The sequence below is a fragment of the Amblyomma mixtum genome, chromosome 3, assembly GCF_055824585.1.
Source record: "Amblyomma mixtum isolate Tamu chromosome 3, ASM5582458v1, whole genome shotgun sequence".
NCBI classification, from domain to species: domain Eukaryota; kingdom Metazoa; phylum Arthropoda; class Arachnida; order Ixodida; family Ixodidae; genus Amblyomma; species Amblyomma mixtum.
Genome location: NC_143014.1, coordinates 412,918,540 through 412,937,174, shown reverse-complemented (window position 1 = coordinate 412,937,174; position 18,635 = coordinate 412,918,540). Strand labels below are relative to the sequence as shown.

The following is an 18,635-nucleotide window of genomic DNA, read 5'->3' as shown; positions in this document are numbered from 1 at the left end:
TCTTCAGCCTTGTGCGTTTTGCATTAGCAGTGTTTCAAGCTGGGTGCCCTCGGTGTGCGCATCATTTTGTTGTGGAAGCAACTTCCAGAGACGTGGTTGCATCTGTGCGGTGTGAGCACATGGCTCCAATGCTTCGATCAAAGCTCGGGAGAGTGTGTGCTGCGATACCTGCGGCACCATCTCGTGACAGGCGCCTGCGCTAACGGGAAGGCTACGTACGTGTGCGTAGCGAGGCGTGGAGCTTCGGTGATCGATGAGCCTCGAGCACTACCATCTTTCAGCCACGACGGGTGAGAATAGGCGGGCGACCCTTTCCGCACTGACATATTTTTGACCGAGGCGTGAGGAACAGCGGCGTAGGTGCCGCTCAGCAGTCTGGACGCACCGCGCGGCAGGGGCATGATCGCGTGCTACTGATAAATGACGACGAATGAACGCCCGTGGCCAGCATGGCGACGGTACCAACGAGCGCAATTCGTGAACCTAGGGCGAAGGCTTCTATCGAATCCTCACGACCCCCCTCGTCCTAGCCACCTATTATTTTTTTTTCTGATGAAGTGTCGCTGTAAGGTTCCTCCTCTTGTTCTGGAGCAAGCTATCGACATTGCTTTAGCTATGTGTCTACCTTTATCTCAGTGGTGGTGCTCCCTTTAGTTTTGAAAGGAAAAATATGCACTGGGGAAGGAATGGTTATAAAATACGGAGAGAGTCGAGGCTCATCACTGCTGCCGGGCTTGCGCTGGGCTCGCGTGTAATATTTCCCGTGATTGAAGTGGGCCAGACGGTGCTGCAAGTATCGATGATCACGGGTTTCCGTGCCACGTGCCAACTCGCTGCAGCTTTGTGCAAGCAGAATCGCGCATGCAGAGCGGGCGATGGGGGCGTTACCTTCCGTAGAAGCTCGCTGCCGCCGAGAAGGGGCAGCCGACGAGGATGCCGAAGTCGGAGGCCGCCAGGCTGACGAGCAGCAGGCTGGTGGGGTCCAGCACGGAGGACACGCACGCGTACATGGCCAGCACGATGCCGTTGCCCACGCTGCCCACCAGGCCTGCCGCCATGCACAGGATCGCCAAAAGTATCGTCACGACGTGCTTGGCGGACGAAATGCATGCAACCTTCCGTGCCACATAAGGACACGGCTCTTATGGCTTTGGCTGCCTGTAATGTTATCACTAGTGAACCACACCGTAGCTGTCCGTCCAAGAAAGATCGCACGGAACGAGTGCAGTCAAAATTCCTTATTGAACCTCATCATTTCAGAGAGAATGATGATTTTTCCTGCCTACCGGTAATTGAGCGATATAGCGGCAAACAATGTTTCTTTGATTATGACTCGGTGCTCTGTCATTTCAAGTGGATGCTGTAGGCGACGCGCAGGGGAAACAGGGAAACTGCTATTCTTCTTGAGGTGACTCACGGTCGCATAGGCTACCTTAAGTTTCTTAAGCATGCAGTTCTAATCGGAGTGTTCTAACGCGAAATCTGTACAGTACATATGGATTTTTTTCGGAATCGCAGTAATAAAGGTTATCAATGTCTGCTACTTTGCGGTTATAAGTAGACAGACTGTGACACGACTACATATCTCTATCACCTTTATTTTAGTGAATTCACCCTGTGCGCTCCTTTTCCGTTTTCCGCGTAACATGCAAATAGCCACCTCGAACTCTAGGATAAATATTTCTGAGAGACATTGCCCTGCCCCAGCAAATGGATATACTGTTCATTCGGTGGACCTGTGATAGAGACAGGCATAAATTACAGCGTTCGTAGCACTTCAAAATGCGCTAGGCGCGACGTCGGATGGCGTTGTACCGACCGCTATTGTGCCTTCCGACAGTACTCCAGATAGCCTCAAAGAACACGAAAGAAAAGAGCACCACAAGTGATGTGCAAGTGAAATGGGAATGACAGAAAAGTATTTTTGTGTAGATAAGAAGCTCCGGCTGAAATTACTACTGTGGACTCGGAGAATGTACGAGCACAAGCAGTATGAAAGGGAACTCCTAATTAGCACACAGTCAACGATTACTGATAAAGGAAAAACGAAATGCATGTTTTTTGTTGCTTTTTCAGTAGTATTCTTCGAGGCGCATGATAACTTCAACACATTGCCAAGTTTAGTGCATAAGTAAAAAGAGCTTCTATTCTTAAATACAAAAAAGGAGCACCCTTTCATATTGGTCGTACCTGTGCAGTCGCCCACACATCTGTCTAGAGCGCTCAAACGGAGCACTCTGTTTTGCTTTCATAATAATCGCCATTGGTTGGCGGGCCCGATGCAGCATTTAAAGATATGATAAGTTAAACAGGATCAACGGGAATGTACAAGCATCAATAGACAGGTTTCGAGTCCTAGGTCACTGGTAAATGACCCTATTGTACTCCCCGGTGCGCCGTTCCAGCGCTCTAGACAGGTGTATGGCCAATTGTACAAAAGTTGAAAGAGGCAGTACAATGGTCCTTCATTTTCCGACAGAAATTTGAGACAATAAACTAAAAAGCTCGGTACAGACAAAACTGGCGGCTTGGAAGAATGCCGAAATGGGGACAACGAAGGGGGAAATTTTTCTGCGTTCTCTGCACCGGCGGGCGCAAAATGTCATAGGCAGGAATGGAAAACGGTCGGTTCTCCAAATGGCTCTCAGTGGAGTATGATTACCGTAATAAGGTTAAACAGCAGGTCATTTCAATACAATAAGAATACGCGTGAAAGCTACAGCTGGCCTAAGGTTACTTTAAATTCACATCCTTCTTAAATTCCTTTTCACGAAAAGCAGTTACGCGAAGGAGATTTTCATAGAAAGTCAAGGGGGTACACAGCATTGAGGACTATCGCAAAAATTGGAGGGGACACTTGAGCTCCGCGTTGACGCGATAGCGTTAATGACCTTGTATTCGGAATTGGTCACTAGCAACTTGACATTCATAGGTCCCTGGGAGTGACATGATTTGCGCAAAAGCATACTGGCGCAAAAAGACGGAGACAAACACACAAAAGGCAGGACTTGCGCCAACTTCCAACTAAGGTTATTGTTCGAGAAAGCCACTTTATAACCACATGAACCAAAGATACAATCAAAAAGATACAGGAAAAAAGACAAAAAAGGTGAGTAAACAAAAAACGTACCTGCCAAAACGACAGAAGCAAGGATTACAATGCTGGCAACGTATCCGCTAAGAAACTTAATCTCCTCTTCTGACAGTGACAAAGACGGCTTACTCACGCAGATAGGCCTCCTCTGCTTGCTTGATATAATATGCTTCAATTATTTCGCGTTCTAATTGTCTTTGGGGCTCGCAATGAGTCTGGTGTTTTGAAAACACGGACAGCATTTGCAGCTTTTGCAGTGAATGGAAATGTGACTACCCTAACCATTTTTTATCGTCATCTTGTGCTGTCTCACTCTTTCGTTAAAGAACTGACCAGTCTGGCCGATATATTCGTGGCCGCAGCTTAGAGGCACCACGTACACAACATCAGCTGTGCACTGAGAGGCGAGAATTCGGTGATTTTTTTTTTGCATCGCCTAACAGGTCTTTCTTTGTTCAGGGTACAAACGCGCGACAGCTTGCATAGAGCAGATAGCACTACGTTGATTTTATACCTGCTGGCCGCTTTCTTCAAATTGTGCGATAGCTGATGAATATAGGGAATCACAACTCTCGGTTGTTTTTCATTGTCTTTGTTCTTTTGACCCTGATCACCCTTCAACGTTGGCTTGAGTTTCTTGAGAAGGTACTCACAAATAACTGTGATAAGGTGCTATGGGTACCCAGCTTGGCAAATGTCTTTTGTTTGCGCCTCAAAGCTCTGTGCCATCTTATGCTCCCAAGATTTTTCCAAGGCTGCATTCAGGCATGTCGCAGCGATTCCTCGCTTGATTAGCTTAGCATGTGCACTATTGAAAGGCAGGAGCTCTATACATGATATGCGGTTGCAGAACCGGAATACATGGCCATCCTCCTCAAACAGAAGTCTCAAATCAAGAAAGTGCAGGCTGTTGTTGCGGAGCTTCTTACGTGAAAAGAAACCCCTTAGATTCACTGCTAATCTAAGCAGTGAAATAAAGTGCAGCGCTGTTGGGAACTTCATGAATCTCTGTACCACGCGGGCTTCTGTTGGCGGACACGCTCTCTGCACTGATATGATCGTGTGTTACCGTCAGAAGTCGGTAGGAAGGTCAATAGCATTATTTTCTGAAGACTCGGAAGAAGAGTTTTCATCTCGCCTTTGTGTCGTCTAGAAACTAAATTAAGTACAGGTATTTGCCCGCTTAATTACTATATCTGGGAGCGTTTACCCCCTGTAAGCACGATCCTTCAGATCTAGGACCAAGGTAAACTGCGCTGAGGGTCACTGGGAAAATCCGCAAGATGCTTGAAAATAATGCGCGACGAGTAAAGCGCGTGTTGTTAGTCTGCGTTGATATCGTGCAGTCATTCACAAGCCACTCACAGAGACCCGCCCTGAAATCCATACTAGTTTCTACAGTATCGTTTCTGTAGTCATTTCGGCAGATGCCGCCATGGCTGCAGCCGGTTGGTAGCTTTGTAAAGCGTTAGCTTTTATAGTGAAGCTTATGATTTATGGTTTATGGGTTTAACATCCCCAACCAAGTCGGGCTATGAGGGACGTCGTAGTGGAGGGCTCCGGATAACTTCTACCATCTGGGGTTCTTAAACGAGCACTGATATTGCGCAGTACACGAGCTCTAGAATTTCGCCCACATCGAAATTCGAACGTCGCGGCCTGGATCGAACCCGCGTCTTTCGAGACAGCAGCCGAGCGCCATAACCACTGAGCGACCACGGCGGCCCACAAGGGCTATACTATCAGGAAGGAATGAAACGAGAATAAGGCAACTGAAATGTGAACCGCAGAATTAAAATATCTTAACCCGCCGGAAATATCTTCAGAATAATAGATTGTTGGGCGATTGGTGCATGACTCTCAATATCTTGCATATCCGAATATCTTACACCATAAAGTACTCAGTGTATCTATCTCAAGAGAAAAACACAATCGTCACCCGCACATGGGTGGCAGTAGCATTCGTTTGCCGTGCGAACCTCCCGACGCAAGGCAAACGCTCGCAGCAGAGAAAGCGCAGTCTTCCGGCAACCCTGGGGAGGAAGACGGAGGCAGACGCAAGATGGACGCTGTATAGTACGCACCCATGTAATCACTCTCAACTTAACCGTACTAACAAACAGTTCGAAAAAGTAAAAAGACATCCTGCCGTTAATTCGCGCCCCAACAGAAGAAAAACCTATAAAATGAAACAACTGCAAGAGCACAGTATGCACCAGGTAGTACTGATTGTTCGCCTTACCACGGATGTAATCGCAGTTATTTTTTTTTTTTTGCTGGCGGTGACCATGAAGAAAGAAGAAAGAAGAAAGTATTTTTTTAGCATAAAACATGAAATACAAACACACAACGGGTGAGGTAAGGCATAGCGGCTTACCTCACCCGTAGCAACAAAGCTCCTGGATGTTCGAGTCAGCCCACACGACGGGTCGCGTTGAGCGTGAGGCAAAGAGCGTCCAATGAGGGGCTCGTACAGCCGGCCAAATCTTTAGCTGGCGTGCGCGACGGCCGCTTTTTCTTCGCTCCTGCGTTTTGTGACGAAGCAAACTTGAGGAAAGCTTAATATTAAGCCTGGGTTTAGTGAGCCTCTGCTTAAATTTTATATCTTAGCAAGTTTGCGCCGTCATAAACTGTGGGAGCACGGAAAACGCGGCCATCGCGCACGCCCGCTAAAGATTTGGCCGGCTGTACATATGAGCGTGCTTGCACGCCCTTCATAAAAAGCGAAATAAGCAGATCATCAGGGGCCGGTAAGGGTACCCCATATATTTCTGCATCAGTAACCCGTTAGTTGCCTGTTACATTGATACTCTCTCGGAAGCGATGGCGGATGATTTTTTCCCCTTTATTTCAGTAGGTTATCATCTTTCACTAAGATGCGCGTTGAATATCCCCTGTACTGCCTAAACATACTCATTTAACCTTGAACTTTAATTCGTTGATTTTTCTGTACTTACAAGCTGCACTACTCAGTCATAAGGTTCTGACGCGCAGATTAATAAAAAATGTGTTTTTTCTATATTGTGATTATTAAAGTGATAGCTTTAGAATCCCCCTCTCGTGAAAAGAATATCCGGCGACCAGTATTCGCTAAAGCCTCCGAGAGGCGTCTGCCACGGTCGGCAGAACGCGAAGTGGAGAGAGGAAAATCCCCCTCTCCACTTTTAGGAGAGACGAAGGGGACTCTGGAAGGTGACCGCTACGGGAAGAACCCAGAAGGTGGTTACAGCAGACGGAGGAAGTTGTGATGAGGGCGGAGGAATATGCAACCTCAGGGTGGTTGCCACGTGAACGACCTGGCGGTTGGCAACCATGAAAGGCAGACGGTGAGAAGGAAAGTGAGCTGAGAAGAGGAGCGGAGATAGCTGAGCAGGGCGCGCGCGACGGATCCCACTCATCCGTTGAAGTGGTCGTGTGCGAGCCACCTCCAGAACCGAGGGTCGATGGATACCGGAGATCGGACATGAAATGGAAGACGAAGCATGCAAGGGAGTGAGGTGTAAGGAAGTACGAAGAAGACTAAGTGTAATAAAGGTGGATGTAAAGAAATGTGTGTGATGTGTCGTGTCATGCAAAGGGGAATGAAAGTCTAATGCTATTCATTTCCGTCAGGTCGACCAACCGATGCCGGTCAATTTTCTTTATTGGTCTTGTTCCCCTTGAATAGTTTCAAAATATGTGAACCTAAATCGATACGAAACAGGAAGACCGCAGGTGTTCCTTACTCTAATGGAAGCATAATTGCAGACGCTGTTCACGTATTTGCACAGCGTATTTGACGTATTTACAGTACATGTAAATGTACTGTAAATATTTCATATTTACAGTACATTTACATGTACTGTAAATATGAAATAAACTTGATTTGATTTTGATTTTGAGGTAATAAAGAAAAAAAAAACCTCTAATGGAAGCATAATTGCAGACGCTGTTCACGCATTTGCGCATTACTTTGCAACCTTTTACTTGGTGGATTGGGAATAATATTGGTGACAGTGTTTTGCCTTCTCGCAGATGACTGTGCACAAAGCTTGTGAGCGGATACAGTCTCAGCCGCGCCTTTTGCACAGTAAAACGTGAATCTCCCCCGGCCTTATTGACGTTCCCATATATCTTTACTTGAAGCTTTCAGTGATTAATTACTGCCTTATTTCAAACATGTCCTCGAATATGAAAACGAGATACAGTTTTGCCTGCCTGTAAACTTAACGTGTCTTATAGAAATGGGTAGAAATATTGGAGATTAATATTTTTCCTTTGTCCTTGATTTAAAATTCTCGAGTCGGCGTCAAAAGCTTTAACCTGATCTAGCGTAAAAACACTGATTTGAAGTTGACTTGGCTTGGTTCGGGCTGGTCGGCGACTGAAACAGTTGCCAGATTTGTGTACCACCCCTCAGAACTGCCTGCAAACTGAAGTGAATTTGACACAATTTTCTGCTATTTCAGTACCGCATCTTCTGACGTTGTGAGGCACTCGCTATTGCGTCCAAGCCTTTCTCAAAGCGGCTTTCACGCGACATTGCTGACATTGTCGCGGAACAGTTTCACTACCCGGCAGCACTGCGCAAGATACGCGAGATCGGCGATGAAACAGTGTACCGCAGTGTTTCACTGTGGATTCACTTACTGATGAAATACATTGTTAGCGTAGCAATGATTACTTATACTCGCTTGGAATGGATGGCATTATTACGGTATAAAAACGTTTGCACTAGATACGACCACAAACAGTGGGGAAGTTGGAATCCGTTCATTCTTCCTAACAGCGCAACAAAGGCACAAAACAGCTTTTTATTCCACACTGTGCTTTCTGCCTTCCAGTTGGAGAGAGTGAACCACCCGCGGCACATGCTGCTCCGACAGGACGGATCTACCTCTGCCAGGCGGTGTGCTGTAAACAACGTAATACTTTGCACCAAGACGACGAAGGCAATATTGCACATATGCTTCTCAAACGCCAATATGAACCCGTATGACTGCTGCGGGAATAACAAGTTTTCAACCTCGGTGTCTTTTTTATTTTACGCTCGCTTCTCCACGCTCAAGACCGATTTCCCTAGACTCAGTCTGCGCACTCTCGGTACAGTGAGCTGCACTTCAAAGAGATCAAAGGCCTGCCCAGATGCGCTGATAATCGGTGTGTCGACCACAATTGAAATATATGCCTCAGTTATCTGAAATGGCACCGGGATACCAGAGAAAGATAGCAATGAAATAGTTCGGTGAAGATTTCTCTCCATTTTGAAACACGAGTGCTTCAGCGAAAATGCAAAGCAACCTGAGGCAAGGCATATTCCCAACTTATCTGTGCTGCGTTCTCTGAGATGCGGGCAGAAACAGCTGATAAAACTTTTTTCTTCAAATTGTATTGCAACATTGTGGATTGTCTAAAATATCGCTGTTGCTTAGATCTAGGATCCCACAAAACCTCGAGAGAATGTCTGAAACTTCCAGGTTCAAGGTATAAAGAAAAAAAGCAATATCATGTATTTCGAAATACTGAAACCATGGTTGTAAGTGCACTCACTTACCCGACCTTTATCGACAACTGCGGTTGGTAAGTGGACCTTTCGCTTGCATTTTATGAATGCGAAACAAAAATGCTTGTATCGTATTTTGCGTTATCTCATCCATGTTTTTCTTGCTTTTGCTGTCGTTATAAGGTTCATGTACATGTTTGTTTTACTTCTTCATTCTGATACCCTGCTGCGTGGTTTTTCGCCATCCTCCTTGTTTCTATTGGACAGAATATGTTTAGTCCCAAAATATTCCTGGAATTATTGACGATTTGTACGCATCCATCTCAAAGATAGCGTTTAGTTTAAATCTTGGTTCACACTTCAGCATTATTTTCCAGGTTAAATTCTGCAACTCGCTGCCTGTTTGGAATTCATATGTCGAGTACATATACTTTCCCTCCACGTAATTCACTCATATGAGGTTGCACAGCTGCTATCTATTAGCTGCATAAAGTACCTCCTCAACTATGCTTTTAAAAGTGGAGCAATGCTCACACCAACCAATATTTATTCGCAGTCCAAAGTTTTGAGCACGAACTCGGTCTCTTCTTTAGGGGTGACTCCTCTCTTTTTTAGTCAGCCATGAAAAAGAGACCGAGCTGGTCCCGAAACGTTGCCAGCTAATAAATATTGACTGGTTTAAGTATCTCTAAACTTTTACTTAAAACACAACCAGACGTACTTACGACGAAGATGTTCTCACTATAATTACGTTTTCCACGAGTGCACCAGACACAAGACCTAAGAGTTGTTCTTGGGCATCTTAACAAAAGGTGAGCATTGTTATTACTTTAATTAGCCAATCTACTTCGCAGCAGGCTTTTTACGAAGGAAAGAAATGTGAATACAGATTGCAAGCATCCCCCTAAATATACCTTTCAAAACAACATGACGACAAAACAGCACGGCGGTGTACGGTGCAGCGCTGCTGGAGAGGTGAGCTATCATAGCCATAACTGCAAACGGTAAATCCCAATATACAGCAGCGACATTTGGATTTAGCGAGTGCTCGTTTCACACACTCAGTAAGAAACACGGTAGGGCAATATTCGTGATTTCAAATTTCCACTTTTTTTCTGGAGGGTAATGGTGTGACTAACGCCTAACAAGTTGTTCTGGAAGCACCGATTCTGCGGGTTGACCACCATGGTGCTGAATCCTGGCAAATACGCCCGGCGTAGGGCTCTGGGTCTACCACAAGTTCTTATTCTTGAAAACTCTCGCTGTCGGCAAATGAATCTTCAGCAATTTTGTCTAGAGCGAGCTACAGGGTCCTCATAAGCTGAAAATATCCAGTGTACGATGCCTACTTTTAACGATGGGGGATTGCCCAAGCCGACATTTTCATGTTTTTTGGTGTTTAACCAGGACGCTGCATAGTGGTTGTCGGTGTCTGAAAGGCGGTTACCTTGCTTTGCGAAATCAGCTACACAGCTGACATGAAAATTCGTTCATCAGCGTCCATTTAGTCAGTGATTTTATATTGAAGCTCTTTTTTTTTCACTTCGAAGCGAATTATCTCCAAGCATCAATTTTCGCAATATTTGACCAAAGCTACTTTTTTTTTCGCTTGGAAGTCAATTTTATTAAAACAACAATTCTCGACAAATCAGACCCTTTTGCTCAGGGACCACACGAAAGACCTTTTTGGAAGCCGTCATTGCCGCGAAAAACGTATAGCTATGGCCGCTGAAGAGCGGTCGAGGGCTATGACACGTCAAAGAGTGAAATTAAGCTTGAGACGCCATGCATGTTGCCTAGCAGTTGAAAAAGGAAGCGGATGCGTGCGGCGACAGGTAATGCGGCGGCACGTAAGCAAATGAGACAAGACAAACTACCCGGAACATTTGACCGTAGAGCAGATGCCCAGGCCAATTTTATCTCTCAGTTGCCCATATACTGCTTATTTAACACAGAAAAAAAACTAGGTCATTGAAGCCAAGCAAGCAAGGACTATATACATAACCGCTAGTTCTGCCATATGCACCGTTCAAGCAACGCTGTTCCTCAGCTCCAAAGGCCGCTGCCGTATGTGTTGTTATTTACCGGTGTCGTTATGGCCACGATAGTTCACCACTAAAGCAGCGCTGCACGGTACTCCGGTGTGCTGTTTTTTCCCTGCGCTCTTCCTTCGTCGTGCTTTTCTTCGTTGTGCTGTTTTGTCCGGCGTTCTGTTTAGACGCGTGCTGCTTTGATGGGAGCTGTTTTTTTCCTGTGCTGTTTTGTCGCTGTGCCATTTTGTGCGGTGTGCTGTTTTGACGCGTGCTGATTTTCGCTGAGCTGTTTTCTAGCCTTGATGTTTTTTCACTGTGCTGCTTTGTCACTTTTCCGTTTTATGCGGCGTGCTGTTTCGACGTATGCTGTTTTTCCCTGTGCTGTTCTGTCGCCATGCCGTTTTTTCCCTGTGGGGCTTGTCGCCATGCTGTTTTTTCCATTTACTGTTTTGTCGCTGCACCGTTTAGTGTGCTGTGCTGTTTTGACGCCTACTGTTTTTTCTCTGTGCTGTTTTGTCAGCATGCTGTTTTTCCCCTGTGCTGTTTTGTCGTTGTGCCGTTTTTTTTTCGCGGTGCTGTTTTTTGTGCCCTGTTTTCACGCATGCTGCTTTGGTGTGTGCTGCTCTTTCGTCTCCTCGAGTTTGTTGGTACTGACTTCTGTTATGTCAGTCAGCTGGGTCTTTGCTATTGACCATGACCTGATGATCTGCGCACCTTCACTTTCTGGTAGCAACAGCTTTTAAGCCAGAACAAATATATGTACTGTATGCACTGCTATCGCTTTATCCAAATGAACTCCGGCGCAAACAGTGTAAAAATAACTCGCTTGACTGTTGCCTAGACATGGCCTTACATTGTCCTGCAAAACATTTTTTTTAACTTTCGCGTCAAATGACCTTCCCCCATCCACACCGTATGCAAGTAATTTCATCTCAAAGGGCAAGGGTCGAGGCTTCACAGACCCATCGGAGTTTTCAGGGTTGCTAGTGAAGTATTGTTTTCGCACTAAATGTCGAAAGTAAAGCCAGTTCTCTGATGGGCAGTAATCCGGCGGCTGAATGGGTACACTACACGGGGGAAAACATTGATTCACAACTGCTCCAGACATACGCGGCTTCTCTACAGGAATAACCGTGCTACAATGAGGAATGGGAAGTTTTCAGTTGTTCGTTTTAGACTTGAATTTGAACAAGCGTGTTTTGTACGACAACTGTACCGAGTAGATCGTTTTTCGAAAGTGCAATCAGAGGATTGATGCCTGGTCGATTGCTTTTGGTCAGTCATATTTTATCCAACTATAGGTGCACGCGGGGCCCCATCAACTGTGAATGAAGTTGTGCGCGCGACTACCTGCAAGTCAGTGCCATTTCTTTCACAGGCCGGTAATATTTTCCAGATAATAACAGCGCAGTGATATGCCGTCCTATTCTAGCAACTTTTCCCCTCCTTCGTCTACTGATCCAAAGCACTTCTTAACTCCTTTTTTAATGCAAAGTACCAAAAAGCTGTTCCACCTTTTCTGTGCGAAATTGATGCCTACTTCTAATGAAAAGCGATTACTAATGCCTCATCTCGCGTGTATTCCTGGGTGGCTCGACGCCTAATATACACCGCTCGTAGTGTCTTGCCCATCCAATAATATTTTAATCTGGCTCAACAAGATATTGGTAAAGTGTTGAAAACAGAGCAAACGGCTCCTGGTGTACATCAAGCCACGCAACAACCAACCATGGTGATCAAATATCCTTCCTCTTTGGAAGTAAGTTTGCCGCGAATTTGATCATTGGTTGAAAAGGACTGACGCAGCCATCGTTGCAATGGAAAAAAATCAACTCTAAGTACTAAAAACAATTTCAAATTGCCATGCAAAAAAAAATTAACTTTATAGCGGCAAAGAGTGACGCCTTAAAGGCCGGGAATCTAGAAGCCATCAAGTCAAACTTGCTCCCAGTGACGGCAGCGAGAAGCCTTCGACAAGCGGCATCTCCTTTAGGTTTGGTTTGGTTTATGGGATTTTGCATTTCGCCTACATCGAAAATGCGACCGCAGTGGCCGGGATTTAACTCGCGTCTCTCCGATAAGCGCTGACCCTCTTTAAAACAGACGATGTCGAAGAATGACTTTGCTAAGGCTGATGGGCTTTTATCTAGGTTGTGCTCAGGTCGCGGGTATCTTAAAAGAAAATGGTCACATTTGTGCACTGGTTGCTGTCAGACATATTGATTACTCGGCGAATATTAATGTACAGTACTGTTACTTACGGAAGCTTTTGCCACATATGCTATGCATCATCCCGCCAACTCACAACGTATTCATGGACATAGTAATGAAAAAAAAAGACAGTTAAGGATGAATCGAAGAGCTAGTACTCAGAAGAAAGGTACAAAAAATGATGGCCGCGTCTTGACGGCAGCCCGAATAATGGAATTTTACGGCTTTACGCTTAAAGAACCTTTAAATGTATGCGATCGATAATTTAACTTCCACTTTGATGCATTCGTTTGAAAATATCTTTTTCTCTCTGTCTCTAGGCATGGTTCTCATTGAACGCACAAATCATATGAGCTAGCGCAAATCCATGCGCATGCCTCCGGCTCAGGCCTACAGTAGACGTGAAGAGTCAATCTTCGTTCCAGAAACGAAGCAAGAATTTTGCCAATCACATTAGAAAGACGAAGGGGAATTCGATACGTATGAAAATGCGAGCGGAAAAGGGCAAGTTACAGAAGCGAGAAAGCAAGCACAAAGTCGTCATTACAAAGACAAAAAAAAAATGCGCTTCTTGTGCGCGCAGTGGAAAATGCAGTAGGTTTGAGAGCCACGAACGAAAGAAAGAGCAAACGAAATTCCTGCGCTGTACAAGCCTTATATAAGCTGAAAAGTGGGTCTTGTTTCACGCAGGCTTCACATTCAAGCCCCAGACCAGGAATTCGTCGATGCGAGTGGTAGCAGTCAGGAGTGATTGCAGGAAGCAAAACTGGGCGTTTGCGCTTGATGTGGAAAAGAAAAAAAAGCGACGCAAGAAGTTTAACTTCTGTGGGGCACTCCTGCGCTGCTGTCGCGCTCATGTGGTCGCTGGTACAGCAGCGTGCCAAGTTAACCAGTCAATGCCCACTTTTTGTCCTTCAACGAGAACGCCAGCGAGAATTCGGCACCTGGCAGCAGCGGGTATCCCGCTCAACAACCCGGCCCCATATATTGCTGGGATGTGTGGGGCCACATCATCGCTCCCTCCTCGCCTTCATTGAATCGGCCATCCTTTCCTCATTCATTTGCCACCTATCTTTTTATTTTTACCTTAACAACTCCCTTTATGGCCTGAGGCAATAAACAACGTCACCAAAAAAAAAATAGCGACGGAGCTACAAATTCTCACGTGGTTCTCCCTTTTAAACAAACAACACAGTGAAGGGGAGTTTCAGTGCTGAAGAAATTAGAATAAAGTCCGTCCTTACCCCTGGCAAATGATACTCGGAGGTCGCGTTTGCTTCGGCTGTCAACATATACCCTTGGCTCTGCTTACTCCGACTTCGACCTAAGGAACTGTTGAGAGTACATTCATTGATTATAGTGAGTGTAGGATCTATTCAGTCTGACCAGCCATGTGGGTAAGAGTGAGCTGCAGGGCAGGTACAAGCAGAAGAGGCCGCTATTTTTTTTCCCGCATGCTACCATTTCCTTCTTGCACACTGCATGTTAACGACGGTGAAAGGGAAAGTCGTCCAAGTTTGTACCGGCAATCAGCGAATGTAACCGTGGGATAACGTGCTTGCGAAAAAAAAAAAACACGCACTCAAGCGATACCGAGCACTAATGACGGGAGCGCGCTCTTCTGTTTTTTTTTTTATTTTGGCATTACTGCGCGAGCGTAGACTGCCACTAGAGGCCGCTCGTTATCGGCGAACGTCGAGATTGAGTACTCAGCGGTGCAAGCGGTGCTTGGTGGAGTGCTCTGCGGCACGCAGCCGTGGACTACCTTATACCGGCAACTACGACCGTCACTCACTACTCGGAACACTGAAAGTTTCGAATTGTCCGGAAGAGGATAACTAAGTGTGCCCTTCATCACCAGCCCACTTATGTCCACTGCTGGACATAGGCTTCTCCGTTGACATGGGCTGCTTCTGCCGACCTCCGATTACACTTTCCCTGCGGCTGACGCTACCACCACACACCTGCACACTTCTCAGTCTACATCATTCTCTGGCGCTTCCCGTTACGTGTAACTTTTTTGAAATCCCCTCTGTTATCTTACGGCCTATATATTGTGAATGTAAATCTTATATAGAGCTCTATATGTAACCCCCATGTGTATAGCCTTCACAGGCCTTCATAGACCTTCATAAGCCATAGCGTTCCTTACAGTTGTTTTGAAAACATTCTTTCGCTTATCTTATATATATATATATAGCGAAGTATACGCTTCGTTAAAGGAAACATATTTATTCGACTCGACGTTTTGATCGGAAGACCGATCTTCTTCAGGAGTGATTTTACATTGTTGATGCATCCCCTTTTATAGGGGTGGGTACAGAACAGGTAAGTGCATTAACAATGTAAAATCACTCCTGAAGAAGATCGGTCTTCCGATCGAAACGTCGAGTCGAATAAATATGTTTCCTTTAACGAAGCGTATACTTCGCTATATATATATATATATATATATATATATATATATATATATATATATATATATATATATAGAGAGAGAGAGAGAGAGAGAGAGAGAGATAGAATCGCTATAAAATACGGCCCAAGGTTTTAGTCAAACTGGAAGGAGTACAGGTTTTCCCACTGAATATAATCGTAGTGCCTGTGGAAATAATCTGAGCACCGAAAGATATAATCTGCGTGCCATGTAATTTAACCTTAGTGCTAAGCGCTTTATCTAAGAGCCAGCGTATTTAATCCAAACGCCAGCTCGAACAATGTCAGGCCAACCAATTAAATCCGAGTGCCAACGCAAACAATACAAGCGTCAGCTGTTTCATTCCGGGTGGCAACCAAGTTAATCAACATGCTGCAAACGAATGCGGCAGATGGCTCCAAAGCACACAGTAGCCGAGTGCCAGGAATAAAGCTAGGCTGTGACAATTTCTGAGACCATGCGATGCGTAAGAGTCACACCCTCATGCACTATTTCGTTTTCTTCGCATATCTTGCAACATCAAAGAGTCATGAGCGGCTGTAAAACCTCAGTATTTGACACAACTCTAGCGGCTTTCAGCTTATACGCATGGCCAGGAAATAAATTGGACTGCCGTGTTATAATTAGCTGGTTAAGCACTGGTGATTAGGGATTGCCATATGCGCTGAATATGCATGCCGATGCCAATTACTGCCTTCATACTGTTTTCATACTGCCGGTTGTTTTCATGCAATCGCAACCGGTGCAAGATGTTTACGGGAGGTTTTGATAACGATTCAACACCACTAGCAGAAACAAGGGGGAACAGTGTAATGCATAATTCTTCCATGTGGGAGAAGTCGTAGAACCGGAGTGAAGTTTCTTCACTTTACAGCTTTTTCAGTTTTACAGGGGGAATTGAGCGAAGCTACACCGGAGCTTACAGCCTATAGGCCATGAATAGCTACTGGCGGCTCTCCTATAGCGGAGGAGGTTACTGACAATTTAGGCTTATACAAGCACTGTAGAGGCCGTTTTTTAAATGAAATTTTATTTTATGGAGGACATTGAGTGCCTCAAAGTGTGACCTCGCACTTTTTACATGTTATCTTCACACAAAGCTGCTGGTATAAAAGAAAAGTTAAGGGGGTCGAAAGCAGCGCACTATACAAGCTATGTTTTCTGGGTGGAGTGTCGAGCAGCGCCGAGCAACAAAAAGTTCCGCCAAGTCCCTCCGCTCGCTAACGAAAGCTTTGACTTCCGACTTGAGCTTCGAAAACACTTCCTCTATAGGGTTAAAAAACGGGCTATGAGTAGGCAGTCGCTTGATCGAGTGCATCTCACTGGCCGGGCTTGCCTGTTTCGCATGGCTGTGGGCGGGAGCATTGTCAAAAATAAAAACCACTCCAGAACCTGGTTCTTCACTTTCGACACGGGCTGATATGTCGCTCAAAAATTCATTGAACGCGACCCAGAGAACCTTGTGGACAGCCGCCCAATGTATGACACCATTTGACGAGAGTTTACGGGGAGGTTTAACGTCCCAAACCTAGTCAGGCTATGAGAGACGCCGTAGTGAAGGGCTCCGGAAATTTCGACCACCTGGGGTTCTTTCACGTGCACTGACATCGCACAGCACACGGGCCTCTAGAATTCTGCATTCATCGAAATTCGACCGGCGCGGTCGGAATCGAACCCGCGTGTTCTAGTAGGTGATCCAGTAGATGATCAATGCTACTTGTGCTGATGGCAATTCCGGGAAATTCTTCTGCCATCGCTTGCTGTATTTGCTTTAGCGTGAAAGCAGAGTTGTTGTCCACAATATATTTTAGAGCCGCTACGAGCTCATTTCCGATTTTCTTCGAGGTTCCGCCTTTTTTCAAAGTCTCTCTATCTGTCGCTGCAGTGGATCTTGCTGTCTTTAAATTGATGCCCCGCGTATCTGCCATTTTTTTTCACATCTCCTTCACGCCTTGAGACATCGAGAATTCTGGCCCTGTCATGTTCAGATACTTTCCTGTTCTTTCTTATTAGTGCATCTGAGGGCTTGAATGGCGGTCCTCGTTTTCGGTGTCCAATTAGGACGTAAGAGCACTGCTCATGTGCTTCCATGGAAGAAAATACTGAGCGTTAATGTCCATGCGAGATGAATGAAAAGGCTTACACTACCACTTGTTTACGGTATACGAGTGCGTACGACCACCGTCCGGCTCTACTCCATTGTGCAAATGCAGCCGAAAATGCGGCACACTCAAAGGAAGCTCAAAACTTGCCGTCTGCTTTGGAACTTTTCATCATGGGCTGCGCACCTTTTTTTTTCTGGCCAAACTACGTAGGATTAAACTAAGGTACGGTTTATTAACAACTTTTTTAACTGGCTGGCAAAATAATTGTATCTTTTAACGAAGACAGTTTATCTCAATGTTCTGTCATAAAGAGCGCGCCCATTGGTGCCCTCCTCAATTCCCTTGGCATAATAAAGCGCCAGTAAGCCATAACACTGAGCTCCTGTGCAGTTTTTTAGTTCTGAGACTGTGGGCTGTAAACGGCGTTTTAAAACACTTGCATCAAAGCAGTCTTGGTTACAATATTGATGAAAGCTATGCATTATGTGGACGCTTCGCTTAGGCGTCGCATGCATCAAAAAACAGCACACAGAAAAACACAGAAAACACAGGGAGAACAGACAGGACAGGAGCGCAATAGCAACTGATGCGTGGTCGAAGAAACACCTCTTACTCGGTGAGCATGCTTCTGAGAAATTGTTTCAACCTAGTTTTATTCATGGTATTCGTGTACTTTGTGCTTTGGAGTCCTCTGTCACGCAAATTGTTTTCCGCGCATGGATTAAATTGGTTCGCACCCGTATTAAATCCGCTGGCGCTTGTAATAGTAGCGTTCGCACTCGGATTAAATTGGTTGGCGCTGGCATTGTTCGAGTTGGCTTTTGGATTAAATACTCTGGCGCTTAGATTGAATGTTTTTCACTTTGATTAAATTACATGGCATGCATATTATATCAGGCAGCCCTAAGCTTATTTCCGCCGGTAGTAGGATTAAATTCAGTGGAAAAATCTGGAGTTACAAGAAAAAGGGAAACCTAGCGTTTCTTATCGCCCGCGTTCTTGCTTAATCATGCAGCATTCTCACGGCAGCCCCATTTGACGGACTATGCACTCCATCACTCCATAGGTTACATCAATTCTCGCCATTGCATCCTTAGTACCCATTTCATGGCCGCATTTTATCTTCGTTTTTTTTTTACCTCTTCCACTCTGCTCTCCTTCTGTCTTTATCTCCCAAATTCCCCTCCCTACGCAGAGTAGCATGCCAGCGATTTTTAAGCGCCGGCTAAATTCTCTGCTCTTCATTAAAGAGTCTCTCTCTCTCTCTCACGGC

General features: G+C 45.4%; 1 protein-coding gene across 1 annotated transcript in view; it reads right to left on the bottom strand.

Annotated features, from left to right (window-relative positions):
- LOC149357685 (visual pigment-like receptor peropsin) overlaps window positions 1–18,635 on the bottom strand; it is a 407,334-nt gene that overhangs the window by 174,103 nt on the left and 214,596 nt on the right. Inside the window, exon 2 of the mRNA XM_089584832.1 lies at window positions 889–1,048. Coding sequence (XP_089440958.1) covers window positions 889–1,048 — 160 coding nt within the window. The remainder of the gene's footprint in view (window positions 1–888; window positions 1,049–18,635) is intronic.